This window comes from Balaenoptera acutorostrata, chromosome 3, assembly GCF_949987535.1.
Source record: "Balaenoptera acutorostrata chromosome 3, mBalAcu1.1, whole genome shotgun sequence".
NCBI classification, from domain to species: domain Eukaryota; kingdom Metazoa; phylum Chordata; class Mammalia; order Artiodactyla; family Balaenopteridae; genus Balaenoptera; species Balaenoptera acutorostrata.
Genome location: NC_080066.1, coordinates 118,543,405 through 118,567,267, shown reverse-complemented (window position 1 = coordinate 118,567,267; position 23,863 = coordinate 118,543,405). Strand labels below are relative to the sequence as shown.

At 37.3% G+C, this 23,863-nt stretch overlaps 1 protein-coding gene across 3 annotated transcripts in view; it reads left to right on the top strand.

The window, feature by feature from the left end:
- SLC25A21 (solute carrier family 25 member 21) overlaps window positions 1-23,863 on the top strand; it is a 514,834-nt gene that overhangs the window by 472,529 nt on the left and 18,442 nt on the right. For all 3 annotated transcript variants that reach the window (XM_007180729.3, XM_057544322.1, XM_007180728.3), the window contains one exon: window positions 2,187-2,351. In XM_007180729.3, coding sequence (XP_007180791.1) covers window positions 2,187-2,351 — 165 coding nt within the window. The remainder of the gene's footprint in view (window positions 1-2,186; window positions 2,352-23,863) is intronic.

Here is a 23,863-nt window from a genome sequence, read left to right as displayed (position 1 = left end):
ACATTTCTTCGTACCTACCTAACATCCAAGCTGGTAGAAATCAGGCAATAGGCCATCAGTAAATGTTATTTGGATTGACGTATACACACTACTATATATAAAACAGATAACTAATAAGAACCTACTGTTAGCACAGGGAACTCTGCTCAATACTCTGTAATGACCTATATGGGAAAAGAATCTAAAAAAGAGGGGATATATGTATATGTATAACTGATGCACTTCGCTGTACAGCGGAAACTAACACGACATTGTAAATCAACTGTACTCCAATAAAAATTAATTTTAAAAAAGATCTAATAGAAGTCCTCTCTTTAAATTTTGATGACTTAGCACCCTAGATTTTTAAATGATAGACACATCTTTATACCTGTTTTATTTAGGGAAAGCCATGTTAATCTGCACTTTCATTCAGAGCCATTGGTTCCTCTGTTGCTGAAGAATCTAGATGGCCTCTGACCTCCCCATCTCTCCTGCCCTCGGGGCTTCAGAGTGGGTGAGGATGGAGAGAAAGCTTGGGCTAGAAGCAGGGAGGACTGGTGTTGGTCAGTCTGGACCCAGGCAGCCTTACTTCTGCCTAGTTTCTTTCATCCCCGGGAGAGCTGCCTCCTTTCCTTGCCTCTGCCCTCTAGACTGCCTTTCTCACAGCAAGAGAGCAGTGCCTAGGAGTTTGCTCAGCACTTTCAGAGTCTTTCCAACAGAAATGAACTTCTGCTCAACTTGTCCTCAAGTCTCTTTTGAAAACCAAAATAAATAACTGGGGTTGATAGTCAATGTGCCATAACACAAACAAAAAAATCCCATTTTGTAGCAGAGAGAGTGAACTTTAACCTTCTGAGAATTTTTGGTTTTCCTATATGAAATGTCTTTTATTGTTTTAAGGTACGTTCTCATGTGTTTTTTTCATGTCACAAAAAAAGGGTTTTCTTGGGATTAATGTAATTTATTGTAATTAATCCTCTTAAAGGAAAAGATGAATTTGAGTGTAGAATTGTAGCTAGAGTTTTTAAAACATTTATCAGTAAAAGCTATAGGGTTTACTCTCTAAACAAGCTTATTTAACTGTATCAGGTTAATTACATAGCTACAAAGTTGGATGAAAAGCCTTGATTGGATTTGTTCTGTTCTGCTCTGCTGAAACAGCCTTAATTGCACATGATAAGAAAACACTTTTAGTCAGTAAGTGCATCAGACTGCCATGACCACTCCAGCAACCTGCTCCAGTGAAATTTCAAACGAGTGTCATGTCAGTGCTTGCCTTATGGGAAAAAAATTAAATGCTGAACGTTTCCCCTTATTTACTATTCAGTATTCAAAACTTAAGAGGGTGAGAGAGCCTTTGTGCTGTACCTCCAAAAAGGAAACAGTCACTCAACCTTATTTAAAAACCCACGTGACTTGTAATTGTATTGTAATGAATTATAAAACTCAGGGCAAACTACAGTGATTTCTTTAGCAAGTTCCAAAAGTAGCACTGACTGGATTCCAGCAGTCAAGGTATTTCAACCTTGGGTAATCAATCAAAGGGCTGGAAAGAAGTAAATTAAAGGTAACCCAGTACTCTCAACACCATTGATTTATCATTTATCACAGCAAGTGTTACACACACTGATTGCCCACTTTCTTGAGGAAGTCTACAGTCAACTGCTATTTATCCACAGCCGATTTCTAACCTAATGCCAGTTTAAACTATTGAGGCAATGGAATCAGGACTAATTGTAACATTTGCTTTAGAAAAACGTAATTAGAAAGGTAAATATGCTGGATTCAGGAGCCAAATATACATTCCTTTTGGATTATGCACAGGTATGGATTACCAGTATGGATTACTAGTTTATCTATATGGTTAATCCCCTCTATTAGTGTGGATGATCCAGAATTGGATGCAACTATTGACATGTTGAAAATGATGTTAGTTATTATATGACATTAGTTTCACTAATTCCATCAAAGATATTTTTTCTTTGCCAACAATCTTCCCTTTAAGGCCTGTTGTTATGCATGCAATTTTGTTTACTTTTGGGGTTTCCTAATTTTAAAAAGCATGAATCTAGGCATGATTATTCATGATTATTCATCTTTGGGGAAAAATAAGTCCCTAATAATTTTGGGCTTGAAGGGAAGTTAAAACAGTAATTTATTCTGTTTCACGGCCCCGAAGATGACCTTTCTCCTCTCTCGTGCAGCAACCATCCACCATGAGTTATGCAAGACACATCATTAAGAAGGAAGGCTTGGGACTCCAGGGCCTCAACAAAGGATTTACAGCAACTTTGGGACGTCACGGAGTTTTCAACATGGTTTATTTCGGCTTCTACTACAATGTCAAAAACATTATTCCTGTCAATAAGGTAACTGTTTAATAGATTAAAATACTGGAGGAAAAATCCTATCAATGATGATAGCTGCATTTGTAGAGTATTTATCCTTCCAAGTCACTGTGCTGAACTCTTATGTCTGTTATCTAAGTTGATCCCCACATCAGCCTTGTTCATTGAGTGTTGTGATCCCTATTTTGAATTCAGAACCAAAGGCTTAGGAAGATCAAGTAAATTGCTCAGAGTCACATAATAAAGAGCAAAGCAGAGCCTTGAACCCAAGTCTGACACCAAAACTCGTCTTCTTGAAGAATGCACCATTACACCTGAATGCTTCACATTTATCACTAATAGGAATTTGTAGAAACTGTTATTACTTAATTTTTATCTCAGAAGCATAACTTTCTCGAGAAAGTTGAAATTTTCATAGTGTAAATAAATGTTGAGTTAATGAGGGAAAATTATCAGCCTAAAATTTAAATTTTACCTAGATAGTAATTTGTAAATTCACCTAAGTTAATTAGGGTAAGTAGTAAATCAACTCGTCTAGGATCATTCACTTTTGATATAAAATAATAATAATAATTTTTAATGGTAACTTACAGATGTCAGCAGCCTTTCAACTTTGACAAGATAAAAGTAACACATGATGAGTTTTAAAATGAGCATCTTTTACTAGAGCATCACAGAATTTTCTCCCACCGTCATACTGCTTGCCCGCAATCAAAACCGCAATTCTGAAAGCACCAGCTGGGGAAACGTTTTTCACATGCAGGCGGTTTCCCACAGGGGTTCAGTTCTTCATTTTGCTTAGTACAAAAGTATTGAAGAACTTTTTAGAAAGAATAAAAATATTTCTAATATGGCTATCACCTGATTCTACAAGGTAATGTTGGTTACAGTTGCCTTTTTCCAGCTATCCCCTGTAATCTAGGCCAGTACTTATCTCAGGTAACAGCTAAATCCAAGGCATGTTCCCCGTTAACCATCTGTTGACATTGCCTCACTTGCCAAAATTGTTAACCAGGTTTCACTCTATTTAGAAACCTTACTTTTTGAGTATAACCTCATGTTTTGTTGGTCTGAGATCTATGAATGACCACAGAATATATAGATCCCCCCACTGACTGACAATTCTGACTCTGGTGGTCCTCAGAGATCTTCTCCTGTTGAGTTCTTGAAATACAGAAGTAGAGTGCAATAAACACTTTGGTCGTGGATGACATGAGAGAGTTCAACTCTACATACATTAAAAAAATGTTTTTAGCAGGAACAGATTAATAATCTTTGGAGCCCTGGGCGAAATGAAAATGTTCAAAAATGAAGAATTTCAAGACAGCAACTGTAGAGCAATAAACCAAGCATGGGGCTCCTCTAAGTGCAGGCTCTGGGCAACTGCACAAGTCACACACCCATGAAGCTGATGTTTTTTAAACTCTGAGATGACTGCTTCATACAACATGGGAGAAATGTCCATGCCTCTATTTCTCCAGCTATCCAAAGGTTTGCAGCAGATAGAAATTACACACAATGAAATGAATGATATAATTTACAAATATTATATAAATAATATATATTTTATTATATATATTTCTGTATGTATTTTAATGCATATGTTATTACAATAATATGAACTTGGTCATATTTAAAGAAGAATTTCAGAAAGATCAATAAGATTTATATATGATCGTGTTACTAATGCTTAAAAAAATCCACGAATGCAAACTTCATTCTACAATTAGTCAATACACTTAAGTTTTAAATGTTATGCATTATGAAAAAAACAGAAGCTTAAATATTTATTTATTACTTAAAAGACATCATAGTATTCTGAAATTATGGAAAGAGCTTTATCTTGCCAGCTTACAAGGGTCAAATTATATTGGTCCTTATAGGCCACACTAAGGATTCTTCTGTTTATCTGAAGAGCCCTGGGAAGCCAACAAAAGATTTTAAGCCGAGGAATTACCTGATCACTCTGGCTGCAGCGTGGAGAATGGGTGGAATGGGGGTGGTGCGCAAAACACAGAGTGTAACATGGAAATGATTGTTATGTGCAATGCTGGAGTCTTGGACTGCAGTGTTCGTGGTGAAGACAAGGGGAAGTGGACAGATTTGAGAAATGTTTAGAAGGCAAAATCTATAGTATGTGGTGATCGAGTCTACGTGCATGTTGATAAAAGGGGTAGTGGGGAGGGATGGTGCCTAGGTTCGGGGCTTGAACAACTGAAAGGATAATGGTACCATTCGTTGAGAATGAACAAGTTTTGGGGAGAATATTATGGGCTGAGCCTGGAAAACTGAGTTTAACCACATTTGGACTCTGAAGTGCAGATGTTGAATCAGTGATTGCACGTGGGATCTTGAGAGGAGAGCTCTGAAATGGAGATAGACATCTAGACAGCAGTAGTATACCCGGGCGAACATACTTTAACAGGGGAATGATCATGGGCCAATCATTTTACTGCTCTGAGCTTCAGTTTTCTTAATCTGTAAATTGAAAAGCTAAGATTGTCCTTTCTACCTGACAAAATGGTTTTGAGGATTAAGGTAAATAATACGTGAAGTTGTTTGTGCATTTAAGGTGCTGTGGAAGTGTTAAGTGTGGAGGTGCTGATGACAGGGATGGGAGGAGGAGTGGAGATGGCAAGGAGGGTGGTGGAAGCGGTTAGCGTCTAGAACTGTGTGAAGAACTTTTCCCCAGGACGGTTCCTTCTGCACTTAAATGAACGCTGTGGGGTTAGTTGTGGGTTTTGCTTTCAGGGGTTTTTTGCCTAGAACAAAGTCATTGATCTTATGTGTTCTGTAATCTAAGCCTGATTCAAAACTGGGAAACCAGTATTCTTTAAATTTAAACCATAATAAATCAGTCCTTTGTGAAGAGGAAGATATGATAATCATTAAAACATGTTGAAGAACGTCATCAAGTTGTTAACCACGAGGAGGAGGTGGTGTTCCTTGAAGGCTTTTTTCCATCTTTGCTCTAGGCTGGCTCTAGCCATACACTCCAGACAGTTTGTTTACAGGGTTATTGTTTCAATTCCCTCACCCAGCAATTGGTCATTCTGTTGTCCCAAGGGAATTTGAGATTTCACCAACTCTGACTGGCATGGGATAATTCTAGATTTTTCTTTAATTTAAAATTTTTTAAATTGATAAATTGTCTACCAGTGTTTTCCATTTTCAAAGTATTTAATTTTACAGGAAACTGTCCATAATGATCATGTCTGAGGAGTGGAAATAGAGAGTCCCATGCGTGTGTGTTTGTGTGGAGCAGTGGGGAGAGCAGGAAAAAGCAAGGAGCAGTGGAGGGAAAGTACTTTTTCTTTACAGCATTCTGAGCTATTGGAAGCTTCTACAAGAAGCATGTATTAATTTTATAATAGGAAATAAATCTGTGAAAATTTTAATAGAATCTTATAAAATAGAGTACCTAGTTAACTTTTTAACACTTAACTCTAAGACTATGTCTACAGAGGTAAAATAAGAACTTGAAACAGTAAGTTCAGATAACTCAGGTCAGATACCCACCCTGAAGTTTTTAACTTTAACTCTTCAGATTGGTGATCTCTGGTAGATACATTTTTCAAGCTTCACAGAAATATCCTGACCTTCTGTGCCATTTTGTACTATTAAAACCATTTTTGTAGACTTCATGATTTTGCCTGATCCTTGTCACAATAACTGTCATTTTCAGATAAGGAAAGAAAAACAAGAAGTAAAGGCCCAGAGCTGAAAGTTACTGACATAATTTATCTGAAGGTATACAGCAGGGGGAAGGAAAGAACCAGAGGCCAGAACTGTTTCTGCTATACCATGTAATGCTTTAACTCTATATCTTACCTTGTCTTTTGTCACACATAAATTGTCACTTTAAAATGATTACTAAAGTTTAAATAAGTGAACTGGCTACAATAACCAGACAGTGTAGCCAGATTCTGCTTTTGCCTCATTCAGACCTGGAAACTGGTCTTCCCTTTTCACATCCTTAGTCTCTGATCCATAGACACAAAGAATTATGAAACATGACCCTGGAAGAGCTGGGCATTACCAGTTTGAAAATGGTGCTGTGTTATATTCTTGCAGACTTATTTTTAGAATCTAAATATTCCTATAGAATGGTGAATAAGTGGTTACAATAGAAAAGTTTGCTTTGAATATTAACTGACCATGGAATTCATTTAATGGTGGCATTCATTTTCATCTTGCAGTAAATGGAATGGAATGTCAGTATAAAGAATTATCCCTTCTCCCCAGAAAGAGGCCATCACTTCTTAAAGTAAAGCCTTCTAGAAATAGGTATTGATTAACTTAAATGCTGACATCTTTTTCAAATGTTGATGAACGTAAGCTTCGATTGCAAAACTGATTTCTTTCATTTCCATTCCAAGGTAGGATGTTCAGAGCATTTTATTTGTGATGTTGACACACAAATGAGAATGGTAAGATTTAAATGTTACATCTCTTCTAGTCCCATCGTCTTCTAGTTCCCTATTTACTGCTTTTCCAATATTTCCATAAGTAAAATAATAATAGTAGAAATTGATGTCTAAAGTTCATGGCTGTCAACAGTATTAAACTGTGCTTTCACTTTGCATCCTAATTAAGCATGTTTGCAGGTTATTTTGCCAAAAACAATAGACCTTTTGTGTTGAATTCTGCCATGATATAAATCACATGTGTGGGTTAGAAATATTCTAGGAGAGAACAATTTTTCATAGGTTCAATCCTTCTTACTTAATAAACCATTTAGACCTGTCCCTGTGGTCATTTTACTACAGACAGGATTAAGTCAAACATTTTATTTTCTCCTAAGGTAATATCCATAAAAGATTGCCTTTTAGAAACGCAAATGTTTTTCTTTTACTTTTGACTTTTAATATTGTCTTTGTTTTGTAAATTCTGTAGAAGGTCTGAGGGTGATGCCAGATGCACTTCAGTTTATCAGAAGAAATGTGGAAAGATGTTAGTTTCATGATTTAGAGCTCTATCCTTCCCTAAGGTGTGCACTGGGCTGAATGAAAAATGCACCTTTGGGTTCCAGTGGAGAACTTAGACAGAGCTGTTTATATTTTGAAAAGAAGAATCTCAGTAGAATTAGATCATAGTAGGATTTAATTTATGACCATTTATTTTTCTGATTCTCTCTTACTTGATCATTAGTCTTACCAATCATCCGGTAATAGGAAGGGCGAGAGCATTAAAGTTTCATTAAGAGCAAGTCTCCTTTCTGGTAACCACTGGGGTAAAACAACAAGTATATATTATCTATAAAATTCCGGGACATGTGACAAGATTCTGCGGTAAAAAGTGGTATCTTTCATTGGCAGTTTTCACAGACTCCCTGGGGTGTGTGTGTGTGTGTGTGTTTCAGGAGAGGAGGGCATGGGGGAGGGCAGAGGGAAGCGGGACAGGGGTTCAGGCACTTTCTTAAATAAACTTCAGGCCAAAAGTTTCCAGTCAGGTACCACCCAAGTGGATGGAAATGAGGTGCAAGTGGCTTTAGAGTCTTAGTGGGTGCCTTCTATTTATTCATTCCAGAAGTGTTCATGGTACATCTATCATAGGTCGGGCACCATCTCGCTAAGTGTCAGCACCGCTCCTGCCTTAACGGGGTTTACAGTCTAGTCGAGGAGACAGACAATAAACAAGTCATTACACAGGGAACTGGATCATGGCAATTGTGATAAGTGGCATGAAAGAAAACTGTGAAGCTGTGGGAAGTTTTAACCAAAGGCCCTAATTAGACCCACAGCAGGGCATGGTGGGGATATAGGAAAGGCTTTCCTTTAAAAAAGATGTTTAGGCTGGAGCTCAAGGAGGAGGCTTAGCGAGGCCAAGATGAAGAGGATGAGCAGACACCAGAGGGAACAGGATGTGTGAGGGCACAGAAGCAGAAGGAGGCTTGGGGAACCTCGGAGAAGATAAAGAACGAGGGTAGCTGGTGTACGGTGAATCGGGGGAGACAGGAGGCAGTGGAGGCTGCAGGGGGTAGCTGGGCCAGAATGTTTTAGGCATGTTTAAGGCAGTTGATTCCCCTTAAATGATTTAACTGAGGGGCGTGTCCAACAAACGTATCACATAAGTGGAACTAAACGGGCATGGGAAAGGTTCATTTATAGAAGTCCAGAGGTGGAATCTCATGAAATAAACATGCTTCAAAGACTTCTTCTTGATCATCTGCCGACCCCCACATCAAAGCATCTCAGTGTGTCCTTGTCCTGACTTCTCAACATTTAGGATTTTGTTCTGGGATCCTGGTTTGTTAGTTTTCCTTGGGGTCAGTGCCTTTATTAAGGCAAGGAATAGAGTACACAAAAACAGAAAAATCCTACTGGATTCCCAAGAAAATATATTAATACTTTCCTGCATTTTGTCTGATAATACTCAGTGATATAAGTGACTCTCAGAAGATATTATCTACCTATCTATCTATATTTATTTATTTACTTGTAGAGAGATACTTACAAATAATAGATATAGAGAGAGGTGTGTGTATATATATATATACATATATGAAATAATCAAGTGATAACTGTTATGCTTAAATCCTAGCCCATTTTGACATTGTATGTATTTTATAATTTGAGCTAAGTGGGTAAGACCTTTAAAATTATTTTATATTTCATAACCCTTTAAAGAACAGATATCTTAGAAGGGGAAAGGAATTCTCATGCCTATTTTCTGAATGGCTACATTTAGATGCTGAGCTTTTAACAAGACTTTGATTTCATTCCAGAGCCCAGAGCCCTGCAAGGATAGGATCTTGGGAATACTCCACATTCCTGAAGGAATGCTTATCAACTAAACCATCTCATTTTAGTTAGTGACCTTCTGTGGAGTGAGGAGCTAGCATTTCCCCAAATTATCTCACATGAAGAAGAAACAAACACTGTAATAGATTCTTCTGATAGCTGTGAAGTGGAAACAATTTAACTTTTAATTAAGCTCCAATAGAAGGTATAATCATTGGGGAACAAGAAAGCATGATACCATAACATTAGGGGAAAAAATGTTTTTGTCAAAGTTTATGATCAAAACAACAAAAGAGAGCCAAGATTAGAGAAAATGAAAGGTGCACACTGAGAGCTGAATTTACTCCTAGTTGACTTGGATCCACTAAAACTAACAATATCTAAAATGCAAATTTCTTCTTTAAAAAAAAAAAAAAAGGCAGTTCACTCTCACCTCAAGCTGCCTCTTTGTTCAGTTACCGGGAGGCAACTATAATTTCAACACACCACATCATTTTCATGACAAGCATGGTCAGCTGTGGGGAAGGCAATGCTAAGCTGCATTATTTGCCTTGTGGTTCCCACCAGGTGCTTAACCAATGTGTGTATTTACCTCCTTTGCAATTTGCTTCTTAGACCTTGGTTCTTTGTGTATTATGTCTTTATAAAGGAGAGATACAGCATTTATTAAACACCTGTGATGTGTCAGGACCGGTATACCTACAAAGATGAATGTGACATGGCATAGCCCCTTCCTTTAAGAGGCTCTGGGCTTTGGGGTGACATTTATTACTAGACTGGGTTTTCTGCAATTTCATCACGTGGGGATAATCATGAACTTTATGCTTGTATCACCTCTTACTTGCAGCCTTGAGAAATGAAGGACTGCATCATGACCACCCCTTCAACTATTGATGATGATGTGCTACAAAAGGGATGGAATGGATTAAGTATAGAATTGATGTGTGCTAATAGCCCAAACTGACCATTTGTAAAATTATGGAAATAACTGTGATAGATCCTATTAAAACTGGTTTTGACCACATGTTTATATATCATCTAATTACTAACTAATTGATTTGTTAAAATGTTCGATTCTTTTTTAGTCGCCCTTGTTATGGACATAACATTCTCATTATCAAACAATTTACTTACCCGCTGGGCGGGGGAGGGAGCTGAAAAGAAGAGTTCTGCAAAGACATACTTTGCAATACCCTGAAAATCATGTACGACCACCATATTGTCTTTAATTTTCTTATCCGAAGCATTTTATGGCAGTCTCTTTTAGTCACTTCTAAACAATAATTTTAGTTCTTTAAATGGCAAACCCATTTTAGCAATTTTTGACAAGGAATATGAAATCCACTCTAGAATCATCCAAGGCCAATCCTGAACAGAGATTGAACAATCCTGAACAGTCCTCTCAGTGTGCTCATTTTAATGTTGTCTGAGGAAGCAGGATATACTGACTTCAAGTTGGGTCATTAGGAACTCTGTTAAAATGACTCAAAGCTAAAATCAGAGAGGATCTCAGATTTGGTGTGGTACCAAGAGGAATTAAAGGATGAGTGAATTGCAGCAAAAGAAATGTGATTTGGGTTGACATGAGGTAGGAAGATTCTAAGAGTAGACTTTAATGTATACATTCATGCTGAGCTCCCTTAAATGAGAAGCCCATCACTGCAATTTGCTCAGCCTAACCTTGTGAGGAGCAGCAGGCTTCCTGGCCAGTCTCCCTCACCACCCCTACCTCTCACTAGCTAACAAATCCTGCTTTCCCCATCTTCCTTCACCCCCTCCTTCTGGCATACCTCTGTGTGGAATGTCTTCTTAAAGATGCCAGACCCTAATCACAAAGGCCTGTGAGATGGGCGAAGGTTCTCTGTTTATCAAGCTAGCAGCCAGCTGGCCAGTCACTAACCAAGACATCAAAGTCCATGCCAGGGAAGGTAAAAAGGGAGGCACATGCTTCTTTTGATGAAGATATTTTGCCTCTCTGCATATTAACTCCTTAAGTGCCATCGCTTTAAAGTATTGGTGCAGTCTTTAGCTGCTGTATATAATGTTTGGATTAGATGCTTAAATTAGTTACAAATATGTAGTGTGTTGATTGTTAACTACTTTAAGTCATATGTTCCCGCTTCTGAGGACTTGGTGCCTTTTGTTGAATTTTTAGAGGTTGTGGAACATCACTGCCACCAGTGTTTTAGGATCACTTATTAGTGTCTCTTGTTAAGTTGTAGAGTCTATAAACAATATGTCCTGTCAGGGAAATTCATTGATCTTCCCAAAGAAGGGCTGGTAAACACATCTCTTTACCTCTGCACTCACACAAAGATTGCAGTGTGATAGAAACAGCCAGAGAGTTCTAATAAGAGACCTGATGTTAATTCTCAATTCTGATACTTACTAGTTAGCCATGTCTCTTTGACAAATTATACCTGTCTCTCTGTCTCAGTTTTCTCATTTGTGAAATGAAAATGCTAACATCATCCTTAAAATGTTTTCAGGAAAATTGAATAATTTTAAAAATTATGAATGTTGGACTTTGTATTGCTATTGCAAAATAAGGTCAATTCATGTAATAGCCTCTAACACTTAAAGCTACTCAGCTCCAGTTTAAAGTCCCATATTTTATGAGAAAAATTAGAAAATATTTAGGGGACAAGAAGAAAACTCATCTGTAGATAGGGAGTTAATACACACTACTACTCAAAATAAATATTTAAAAGGAACTGTGGTTTTTAAGCACGAGGAAGAAAAGATTATTGCAATAATGGTTTTTAAATCATGATGAATGGTGACAGTTGATTACCCTTGCAAGTGAGCAAAAAACTGGAGTAAAATAGTTCAGGCATATGCATGAGGAATGTGGGTCAGGAACAAAGGAAGTTCCCTGATTGATGACAGTTGGAGCAAATTATGGAAGTTAGTTGGAAATGTTTAATAACAGAATACATTTTTTATCAACATAATTAAGGTGTGATCCATCAGAAATATTTTACTTAGGCTGGGTGACCTTTTTTTACCAATCAATTTTTAAAATTTTTATTTTATTGTGGTAAAAACATATAACATGAGATCTACACACAACAAATTTTTAAGTGCACAATACATCATTGTTGTCCGTAGGTACAGTGTTGTACATCAGATCTCTAGAGCTTATTCATCTTGCTTAGCTGAAACGTTATGCCTGTTGATTAGTAACTCATTTCCCCCTCCCCCAACCCTTGGCAACCACTGTTCCACTCTTTGATTCTATGAATTTGAGTGTTTTATATACCTCAATATAAGTGGAATCATGCAGTATTTATCCTTCTGTGACTGGCTTATTTCATTTTACATGTGTCCTCAAGGTTCATCCATGTTGTTACATATTGCAGAATTTCCTTCTTTGTAAAGATGAATGGTATTCCATTGTATGTATATACCACGTTTCTTATCCATTCATCTGTCAATGTACATTTAGGTTGTTTCCATATCTTGGCTGTTGTGAATAGTGTGTGATGAATATAGGAGTGCTAATATCACTTTGAGATTCTGATTTCATGTCTTTTGGAGAACTACTAAGAAGTGAGATTGCTGGACTATATAATAGTTCTATTTTTAATCTTTAAGAAACTTCTATACTATTTCCCATAAAGCCTACACCATTTTGCATTCCTATCAACAGTGTACAAGGGTTCCAATTTCTCCACATCCTTGCCAACACTTGTCTTTTGTTTTTTTTAATAATAGTCATCCTCACAGATGTGAAGTGATATTTCTCTGTGGTTTTGATTTACATTTCCCAGGTTATTAGTGACATTGAGCATTTTTTCATATACCTGTTGGCCGTTTGTAAGTCTTCTTTGGAGAATGTCTATTCAAGTCCTTTGCCCATTTTTAAATCAGGTTATTAGTTTTCTTGGTATTGAATTGTAGGAGATCCTGATATATTTTAATATTAACCCCTCATCAGATATATGGTTTGCAAATATTTTCTCCCACTCCATAAGTTTCCTTTTTACACTTTTGTTTCCTTTGCTGTTCAGAAGTTTTTTAGTTTGACATAGTCCCACATGTTTACTTTCGTTTTTATTGCCTGTGCTTTTGGTGTCATATCCATGAAATCACTGCTAAGACCAATAACATAAAACTTTTCCCATATGTTTTCTTCTAGGAGGTTTATGGTTCTAGGTCTTATTTTAAGTCTTTAATCCATTTTGAGTTGATTTTTGTGTATGGTATAAGGGTTCATTTTCATTCCTTTGGAAGTGGATACTTAGTTTTCCCAGCACAATTTGTTGAAGACTGTCCTTTCCCTATTGTGTGTTTTTGGTACCTTTGTTGAAGATTGGTTGACCATATATGCTTGGATTTATTTCTTGGCTTACTGTTCTGTTCCATTGGTCTGTATGTCTGGCTTTATGTCAGTACCATACTGTTTTATTTACTGTAGCCTTGTAATATATTTTGAAATCAAGAAGTGTGATGCCTCCAACTTTATTCATCTTTCTCAGGGTTGATTTGGCTACTTGTGGTCTTTTGTGATTCCATATGAATTATATATTTTTTTAATTTCTATGAAAAATGTTATTGAAATTTTTACAAGGATTGCATTGAATCTGAAGATCATTTGGGGTAGTATGGAAATTTCAACAATACTAAGTCTTCCAATACATGAACATGGAATGTCTTTGTGTTTGTTTCTCTTTTTAAATTTTTTCACCAATGTTTTGGGGTTTTCAGTATACAAGTCTTTCACCTCCTTAGTTCAGTTTATTACTAAGTATTTTTATTTTTGTTGGTGCTATTGTAAATGGGATTGTTGCCTAATTTCCTTTTCAGATAGTTCACTGTTACTGTGTAGAAACACGAGTGATTTTCATATGACGATTTTGTATCCTGCAGCTTTACTAAAGTAATTTATTAGTTCTAAATGGTTTGTTATGGAGTCTTTAGGTTTTTCTACATATAAGACCATGTCATACATAACAGGGACAATTTTATTTCTTCTGACTTTTTTTTAAACATCTTTATTGAAGTATAATTGCTTTACATTGGTGTGTTAGTATCTGCTGTATAACAAAGTGAATCAGCTATACATATACATACATCCCCATATATCCTCCCTCTTGCATCTCCCTCCCACCCTCCCTATCCCACCCCTCTAGGTGGTCACAAAGCACCGAGCTGATGTCCCTGTGCTATGAGGCTGCTTCCCACTAGCTATCTATTTTATATTTGGTAGTATATATAAGTCCATGCCACTCTCTCACTTCGTCCCAGCTTACCCTTCCCCCTCCCCGTGTGCTCAAGTCCATTCTCTACGTCTGCGTCTTTATTCTTCTCCTGCCCCTAGGTTCTTCAGAACCATTTTTCTTTCTTTTTTAGATTCCATATATATGTGTTAGCATACGGTATTTGTTTTTCTCTTTCTGACTTACCTCACTCTGTATGACAGTTGCTAGGTCCATCCAATCACTACAAATAACTCAATTTCATTTCTTTTTATGGATGAGTAATATTCCATTGTATATATGTGCCACATCTTCTTTATCCATTCATCTGTCGATGGACACTTAGGTTGCTTCCATGTCCTAGGTATTGTAAATAGAGCTGCAGTGAACATTGTGGTACATGACTCTTTTTGAATTATGCTTTTCTCAGGGTATATGCCCAGTAGTGGGATTGCTGGGTCGTATGATAGTTCTATTTTTAGTTTTTTAAGGAACTTCCATACTGTTCTTCATAGTGGCTGTATCAATTTACATTCCCACCAACAGTGCAAAAGGGTTCCCTTTTCTCCACACCCTCCCCAGCATTTACTGTTTGTAGATTTTTTTGATGATGGCCATTCTGACTGGTGTGAGGTGATACCTCATTGTAGTTTTGATTTGTATTTCTCTAATGATTAGTGATGTTGAGCATTCTTTCATGTGTTTGTTGGCAATCTGTATATCTTCTTTGGAGAAATGTGTATTTAGGTCTTCTGCCCATTTTTGGATTGGGTGGTTTGTTTTTTTGATACTGAGCTGCATGAGCTGCTTGTATATTTTGGAGATTAATCCTTTGTCAGTTGCTTCATTTGCAAATATCTTCTCCCATTCTGAGGGTTGTCTTTTCATCTTGTTTATGGTTTCCTTTGCTGTGCAAAAGCTTTTAAGTTTCATTAGGTCCCATTTGTTTATTTTGGCTTTTATTTCCATTTCTATAGAAGGTGGGTCAAAAAGGATCTTGCTGTGATTTATGTCATAGAGAGTTCTGCCTTGTTTTCCTCTAAGAGTTTTATAGTGTCTAGCCTTACATTTAGGTCTTTAATCCATTTTTAGTTTATTTTTGTGTATGGTGTTAGGGAGTGTTCTAATTTCATTCTTTTACATGTAGCTGCCCAGTTTTCCCAGCACCACTTATTGAAGAGACTGTCTTTTCTCCATTGTATATTCTTGCCTCCTGTATCAAAAATAAGGTGACCATATGAGCGTGGGTTTATCTCTGGGCTTTCTATCCTGTTCCATTGATCTATATTTCTGTTTTTGTACCACTACCATACTGTCTTGATTACTGTAGCTTTGTAGTATAGTCTGAAGTCCAGGAGCCTGATTCCTCAAGCTCTGTCTTTCTTTCTTAAGATTGCTTTGGCTATTTGGGGTCTTTTGTGTTTCTATACAAATTGTGAATTTTTTTGTTCTAGTTCTGTGAAAAATGCCATTGGTAGTTTGATAGGCATTGCATTGAATCTGTAGCTTGCTTTGGGTAGTATAGTCATTTTCACAATGTTGATTCTTCCAATCCAAGAACATGCTATATCTCTCCATCTGTTTGTATCATCTTTAATTTCTTTCATCAGTGTCTTACAGTTTTCTGCATACAGGTGTTTTGTCTCCTTAGGTAGGTTTATTCCTAGGTATTTTATTCTTTTTGTTGCAGTGGTAAATGGGTGTGTTTCCTTAATTTCTCTTTCAGATTTTTCATCATTAGTGTATAGGAATGCAAGAGATCTCTGTGCATTAATTTTGTATCCTGCTACTTTACCAAATTCATTGACTAGCTCTAGTAGTTTTCTGGTGGCATCTTTAGGATTCTCTATGTATAGTATCATGTCATCTGCAAACAGTGACACCTTTACATCTTCTTTTCTGATTTGGATTCCTTTTATTTCTTTTTCTTCTCTGATTGCTGTGGCTAAAACCTCCAATACTATGTTGAATAATAGTGGTGAGAGTGGACAACCTTGTCTTGTTCCTGATCTTAGGGGAAATGGTTGCATTTTTTCACCATTGAGAATGATGTTGGCTGTGGGGTTGTCATATATGGCCTTTATTATGTTGAGGTAAGTTCCCTCTATGCCTACTTTATGAAGGGTTTTTATCATAAATGGGTGTTGAATTTTGTCAAAAGCTTTCTCTGCATCTATTGAGATGATCATATGGTTTTTCTCCTTTAATCTGTTAATATGGTTTATCACATTGATTGATTTGTGTATATTGAAGAATCCTTGCATTCCTGGGATAAACCCCACTTGATCATGGTGTATGATCCTTTTAATGTGCTGCTGGATTCTGTTTGCTAGTATTTTGTTGAGGATTTTGACATCTATGTTCATCAGTGATATTAGCCTGTAGTTTTCTTTCTTTGTGACCTCTTTGTCTGGTTTTGGTATCAGGGTGATGGGAAGGATAGGTGTTAGCACTTCTCTAAATGTTTGATAGAATTCGCCTGTGAAGCCATCTTTTCCTGGGCTTTTGTTTGTTGGAAGATTTTTAATCAGAGTCTCAATTTCAGTGCTTGTGATTGGTCTGTTTATATTTTCTCTTTCTTCCTGGTTCAGTCTCGGAAGGTTGTGCTTTTCTAAGAATGTGTCCATTTCTTCCAGGTTGTCCATTTTATTGGCATATAGTTGATTGTAGTAATCTCTCATGATCCTTTGTATTTCTGCAGTGTCAGTTGTTACTTCTCATTTTTCATTTCTAATTGTATTGATTTGAGTCTTCTCCGTTTTTTTCTTGATGAGTCTGGCTAATGGTTTATCAATTTTGTTTATCTTCTCAAAGAACCAGCTTTTAGTTTTATTCATCTTTGCTATTGTTTCCTTCATTTCTTTTTCATTTATTTCCGATCTGATCTTTTTGATTTCTTTCCTTCTGCTAACTTTGGGGGGTTTTTTGTTCTTCTTTCTCTAATTGCTTTAGGTGTAAGGTTAGGTTGTTTATTTGAGATGTTTCTTGTTTTGTGAGGTAGCATCGTATTGTTATAAACTTCCCTCTTAGAAATGCCTTTGCTGCATCCCACAGGTTTTGGGTCATCATGTTTTCATTGTCATTTGTTTCTAGTTATTTTTTTATTTCTTTGATTTCTTCAGTGATCTCTTGGTTATTAAGTAGTGTATTGTTTAGCCTCCATGTGTTAGCATGTTTTACAGATTTTTTCCTGTAATTGACATCTACTCTCATAGCATTGTGGTCGGAAAAGACACTTGATATGATTTCAATTTTCTTAAATTTACCAAGGCTTGATTTGTGACCCAAGATATGATCTATCCTGGGGAATGCTCCATAAGCACTTGAGAAGAAAGTGTATTCTATTGTTTTTGGATGGAATGTCCTATAAATATCAATTAAATCCATCTTGTTTAATGTGTCATTTAAAGCTTATGTTTCCTTATTTATTTTCATTTTGGAAGATCTTTCCTTTGGTGAAAGTGGGGTGTTAAAGTCCCCTAGTATGATTGTGTTACTGTCGCTTTCCCCTTTTATGGCTGTTAGCATTTGCCTTATGTATTGAGGTGCTATTTCTTCTGACTTTCTTGCCTTTTATTATTTTTTTTCTTGCATAATTGCTCTGACTAGGACTCCTGTTACTATGTTACTATGGTGAGAGTAGGCATCTTTGACAAGTTATTTGTTACTTGTTAGTTAGATCTTCGAGAAAAAGCTTTCAGTTTTTCACCAGTGAGTATGATGTTAGCTGTGGGCTTTTCTTATATGGACTTTATTATGTTGAGGTACTTTCTTTCTGAGTGTTTATCATGAAAACATGTTGAATTTTGTCAAATGCATTTTCTACAAATATTGAGATAATCATGTGATTTTTCTTTTTATCCTTCATTCTCTTAATGTGCTCTAACACATTAATTGATTGTCATATGTCGAACCATCCTTTTATCCCAGGGATAAATCCCACTTCGTCATAATGTATGATCCTTTTAACGTGCTGTTGGATTTGATTTGCTAGTATTTTTTGAGAAATCTTACATCCATATTCTTCAGGGATCTTTTCCTGTAATTTTCTTTTCTTGTGGTGTCTTTGTCAGGCTTTGGTATCAAGGTAATGCTGGCCTCATAAAACGAGTTGGATGTGTTCTCTCCTCTTCAATTTTTTGTAAGAATTTAAGAAGCATTGGTGTTAATTCTTCTTTAAATGTTTGGTAGAATTCACCAGTGAAAGTATCTGGTCCTGGGCTTTCCTTTGTTGGGAGGTTTTTGATTGTTGATTTAATCTCCATACTAGTTATAGGTCTGTTGAGACTTTCTATTTCTTTGTGATGTAGTCTTGGTAGGTTGTTTATTTCTAGGAATTTATCCATTTCTTCTAGATTATCCAGTGTGTTTGTACATAATTGTTCGTAATAGCCCCTTATGATCCTTTTTAGTTTTATGGCATCAGTTATAATGTCAGTTATAATGTCTCTTCTTTCATTTCTGATTTTATTTGAGTCTTCTCTTTTTTTTTCTTAATTAGTCTGGCTAAGGGTTTGTCAGTTTTATCTTTTTAAAAACCCAACTCAGTTTCATTTTTTTCCATTGTTTTTCTCATCTCTATTTTATTTATTTCTGCTCTAATCTTAGTATTTCCTTCCTCCTGCTAACTTTGGGCTTAGTTTGCTCTCCTTTTTCTAGCTCCTTGAGCTGTAAAGTTAAATTGTGTATTTGAGATCTTTCTTCTTTTTTAGTATAGGTGTTTATCACTATGAACCTCCCTCTTAGTACTCCTTGTGCTGCATCCCATAAGTTTGGGTATGTTGTGTTTTCTTTTCCTTTCGCTTGAGGTATTTTCTTTTTTTTTTACTTTTTATTTACTTATTTATTTTTATACAGCAGGTCCTTATTAGTTATCCATTTTATACATATTAGTGTATATATGTTGAGGTATTTTCTAATTTCCTTTTTTATTTCTTCTTTGACTCAATGGTAATTCAAGAGTGTGTTGTTTAATTTCCACATATTTGTGAATTTTTCCATTTTCCTTCTGCTGTTAATTTCTAGTTTAATTCGATTGTGGTTTAGAAAGATACTTGGAATGATTTCAGTCATCTTAAACTTAAGACTTGTTTTGTGACCTAACATGTGATCTATCCCAGAGAAAAATCAATGTGTGCTTGAGAAGAATATGTAATCTGATGCTTTGTGGTGGACTGTTCTGTATATGTCTTTTAGGTTCATTTGGTCTATGGTGTTGTTCAGGTCCTCTCTATCCCTGTTGGTTCTGTCTGGCTGTTCTATTCATTACTGAAAGTAGGGTATTAAATTCTCCTATGATTGTACTGCTCCCTTTAGTTCTGTCAATCTTTGCATTGTATATTTAGGTGCTCTGATGTTGAAAGCATATATAATTGTTACCTTGGTTGATTGACCCTTTTATCATTATATAATGTCCTTCTTTGTCCCTTGTGACAGTTTTTGACTTAAAGTCTGTTTTGTCTGAAATAGGTATAGCTGCCTCTGCTCTCTTTTAGTTACCACTTGCATGGAATATCTTTTTCCATCCCTTCACTTTCAACCTATGTATGTCCTTAAATCTAAAGTGAGTTTCTTGTAGACAATGTATAGTTGGGTCTTTCTTTTTTTTTTTTTCGTTCAGCCACTGTATGTCTTTTTTTTTTTTTTTTTTTTTTTTAGAGTATTAGTCATTTTATTTTTATTTATTTATTTATTTATGGCTGTGCTGGGTCTTCGTTTCTGTGCGAGGGCTTTCTCCAGTCGTGGCAAGCGGAGGGCCACTCTTCATCGCGGTGCGCGGGCCTCTCACCATCGCGGCCTCTCCCGTTGCGGAGCACAGGCTCCAGACGCGCAGGCTCAGCAATTGTGGCTCACGGGCCCAGCCGCTCCGCGGCACGTGGGATCCTCCCAGACCAGGGCTCGAACCCGCGTCCCCTGCATTGGCAGGCAGATTCTCAACCACTGCGCCACCAGGGAAGCCCCCACTGTATGTCTTTTGATTGGCAAATTGAGTCAGTTTATACTTAAAGTAATTAGGGAAGAATTTACTATTGCCATTTTGTTAATTGTTCTTTGTTAGGCTTGAAGATCTTTTTTTCTGTTTTTTTCTCTCTTGCTGTCTTCCTTTGTATTTTGTTGATTTTTTTTTGTACTGATATACTTTGATTCCCATATTTTTTTCTTTTGTATAACTTCTATAGGTATTTTTCTTGGAGGGGGGCTTACATAAAATATCTTATAATTATAACAGTCTATCTTAAGCTGATAAAAACGTAAGTTTAATTGCATACAAAAAGTATACACATTAACTTCTCTCCCCCCATACTTTATGTTATTGTTGTTACAGTTTACATATATTCATATTGTATCTCTTTTAACCTCTTTTTAGTTATAGTTTTAATATTTTTGTTTTTTAACTTTTATCCTAGATTTAAAAGTGATTTACCCACCACATTGCAGTAATACAGTATTCTGATTTGTCTATATGTTTATCTTTACCAGTAAATTTCATACTTTCTTATGCTATCATGTTGCTGTCAACAAACATCCTTTTAAGTTGAAGAACTCCTTTCAGCACTTCTTGTAACACAGGTCCAGTGGTAATGAACTCCCTCAGCTTTTGTTTATCTCGGAAGGCTTTATCTCACCTTCATTTTTTAAGGAACATTTTGCTGGGGATAGTATTATTGGTTAGCTTTTTTTTTTTTTCTTTCAGCACTTTAAATATATTATCCCATTTACTTCCAACCTGCAAAGTTTCTGCTGAAAAATTTGCTGATAATTTTTGGGGTTTCCCATGTGTATGACAAGTCAATTTTCTCTTGATGCTTTCAAAATCCTCTCTTTAACTTTAGGCAATTTGATTGTAATGTGTCTCAGTGTGGATTTCTTTGAGTTCATCTTACATGGTTTCTCTTGGGCTTCTTGGATCTGGATGTCCATTTTCTTCCCAAGATCTAGGAAGTTATTAGCCATTATTTCTTTGAATAAGCTTTCTGGTCATTTCTCTCTCTCTTCTCCTTATGGGACTCCCATAATGCTTATTTGGAGCTTTGTAGTATCCAATAATCTCTTAGGCTAGCTTCACTCTTTTTCGTTCCTTTTTCTTTTTGCTCCTCTGACTGAATTATTTCCAGTGATCTGTCTTTGGGTATGCTGACCCCTTCTTCTGTTTGATCTAGTCTGCTGCTGAATTTCTCTAGTGAATTTTTTGGTTCAATTATTTCTTCAGCTCCATGATTTCTGTCTGGTAATTTTTTACATTTTCTATCTTTTCATTAAAATTCTCTTCATTGAAATTCTCACTTTGTTCATGCATTGTTCCCTTGACCTCAGTGAGCATCTTTACGAGAGTTATTTTGAATTCTGTATCAGGTAAATCATGTAATTCTCTTTCATTATAGTCAGTTTCTGGAGCTGCATCTTGTTCCTTTGTTTGGAACATCTTTGCCTGATTCTTCATTTTCCTTGACTCTCTGTGTTGGTGTCTGTACATTAGACAAGGCAGTCTTCATGGACTGGCGTTATGCAGGAGAAGATGCCCATGATTCAGTCTGACTAGAGATTCTGGGGACCTGTACCAACTCTTTCCCTCCTCAGGGAAAAGTAGGCAGCTGTCATTTTTTTCTGCTCACTCTATACTGAGCAAGAGGAGAGATATGGCTTCTACCAGTCCATACCTCCATCTCAGTTCTCCCCCAGGTGGCTAGACTCTGCAGGACCCATCAGAACTCCAAGACTGGCAAGTAATATACCAGTTCCTTGGGCCGCCCCAGAGAAGTTGGACATGCAAACCAATTCCTTCCCCCCACCCAACCCTGGGAGAAGCTGGAAGCTAGGAAGTCTTCCTGATTATATGGTGAAACACTCGGGGCAGGGACTCTGGTGGGAGGTTGTGCTGAATCTCCCTACTGAATTCTGTAAGTCTGTTAATGTTCACCCAGGGTGCAGAAGACTTTCAACCAATTTCTAGATTTCTCATGCAGAGAATTTGTCCATGAATTGTTGTATTTGTGGGAGAAAGGAGGATCCAAGGCTTCCTACTCTGCCACCTTGCTGATGTCACTCTTTAGGTTAGGGGACATTCTGAGTTCACTTCCAGTCTTGTGATTCTAAGATTTTATTCTCTACCATTTAAGTCTTTGCTTGGACTGAGAGGTGATCTCCTTGAATGTTGAATTGGAGTACAGTCCTGAGAGCCAAGTGTATATCTCTAATAATTCTGCTGGGTGACACCTGACAGTCTCAGAGCTTCTCAATATTTTGGTGTCTTCACTTCCAAATAATAGAATCTTTGCTCTCTTTTGAATAATTTAAAATTATAGGAGATTGATTCAAGATGGGGAGATTGGTTGAAGATGGCAGAGTAGAAGGACGTGTGCTCACTCCCTCTTGCGAGAGCACCAGAATCACAACTAACTGCTGAACAGTCATCGACAGGGAGACACTGGAACACAACAAAAAAGATACTCCACATCCAAAACAAACGAGAAGCCACGATGAGACGGTAGGAGGGGCGCAATCACATAAAATCAAATCCCATAACCACTGGGTGGGTGACTCACAAACTGGAGAACAATTATACCACAGAAGTCCACCCACTGGAGTGAAGGTTCTGAGCCGCATGTCAGGCTTCCCAACCTGGGGGTCCAGCAATGGGAGGAGGGATTCCCAGAGAATCAGACTTTGAAGCCAAGCAGGATTTGATTGTAGGACTTCAACAGGACTGGGGGAAACAGAGACTCCACACGTAGAGGGCACACACAAAGTAGTGTGCACATCAGGACCTGGGGGAAGGAGCAGTGACCCCACAGGAGACTGAACCAGACCTACCTGCTAGTGTTGGAGGGTCTCCTGCAGAGGTAGGGAGTGGCTGTGGCTCACGATGGGGACAAGGACACTGGCAGCAGAAGTTCTGGGTAGTATTCCTTGGCATGAGTTCTCCTGGAGTCCGCCATTAGCCCCACCAAAGAGCCTGTAGCCTCCAGTGCTGGGTCACCTCAGGCCAATCAACCAACAGGGAGGGAACTCAGCCCCACCCATCAGCAGACAAGCGGATTAAAGTTTTACTGAGCTCTGCCCACCAGAGCAACACCCAGCTCTACCCCCCACCAGTGTCTCCCATCAGGAAGCTTGCATAAGCGTCTTAGATAGCTTCATCCATCAGAGGGCAGACAGCAGAAGCAAGAAGAACTACAGTCCTGCAGCTTGTGGAACGAAAACCACATTCACAGAAAGATAGACAAGATGAAAAGGCAGAGGGCTATATACCAGACGAAGGAACAAGATAAAACCCCAGAAAAACAATTAAATGAAATGGAGATAGGCAACCTTCCAGAAAAAGAATTCAGAATAATGATAGTGAAGATGAGCCAGGACCTCGGGAAAAGAATGGAGGCAAAGATCGAGAAGATGCAAGAAATGTTTAACAAAGACCTAGAAGAATTAAAGAACAAACAAACAGAGATGAACAATACAATAACTGAAATGAAAACTACACTAGAAGGAATCAATAGCAGAATAACTGAAGCAGGAGAACGGATAAGTGACCTGGAAGACAGAATGGTGGAATTCACTGCTGCAGAACAGAATAAAGAAAAAAGAATGAAAA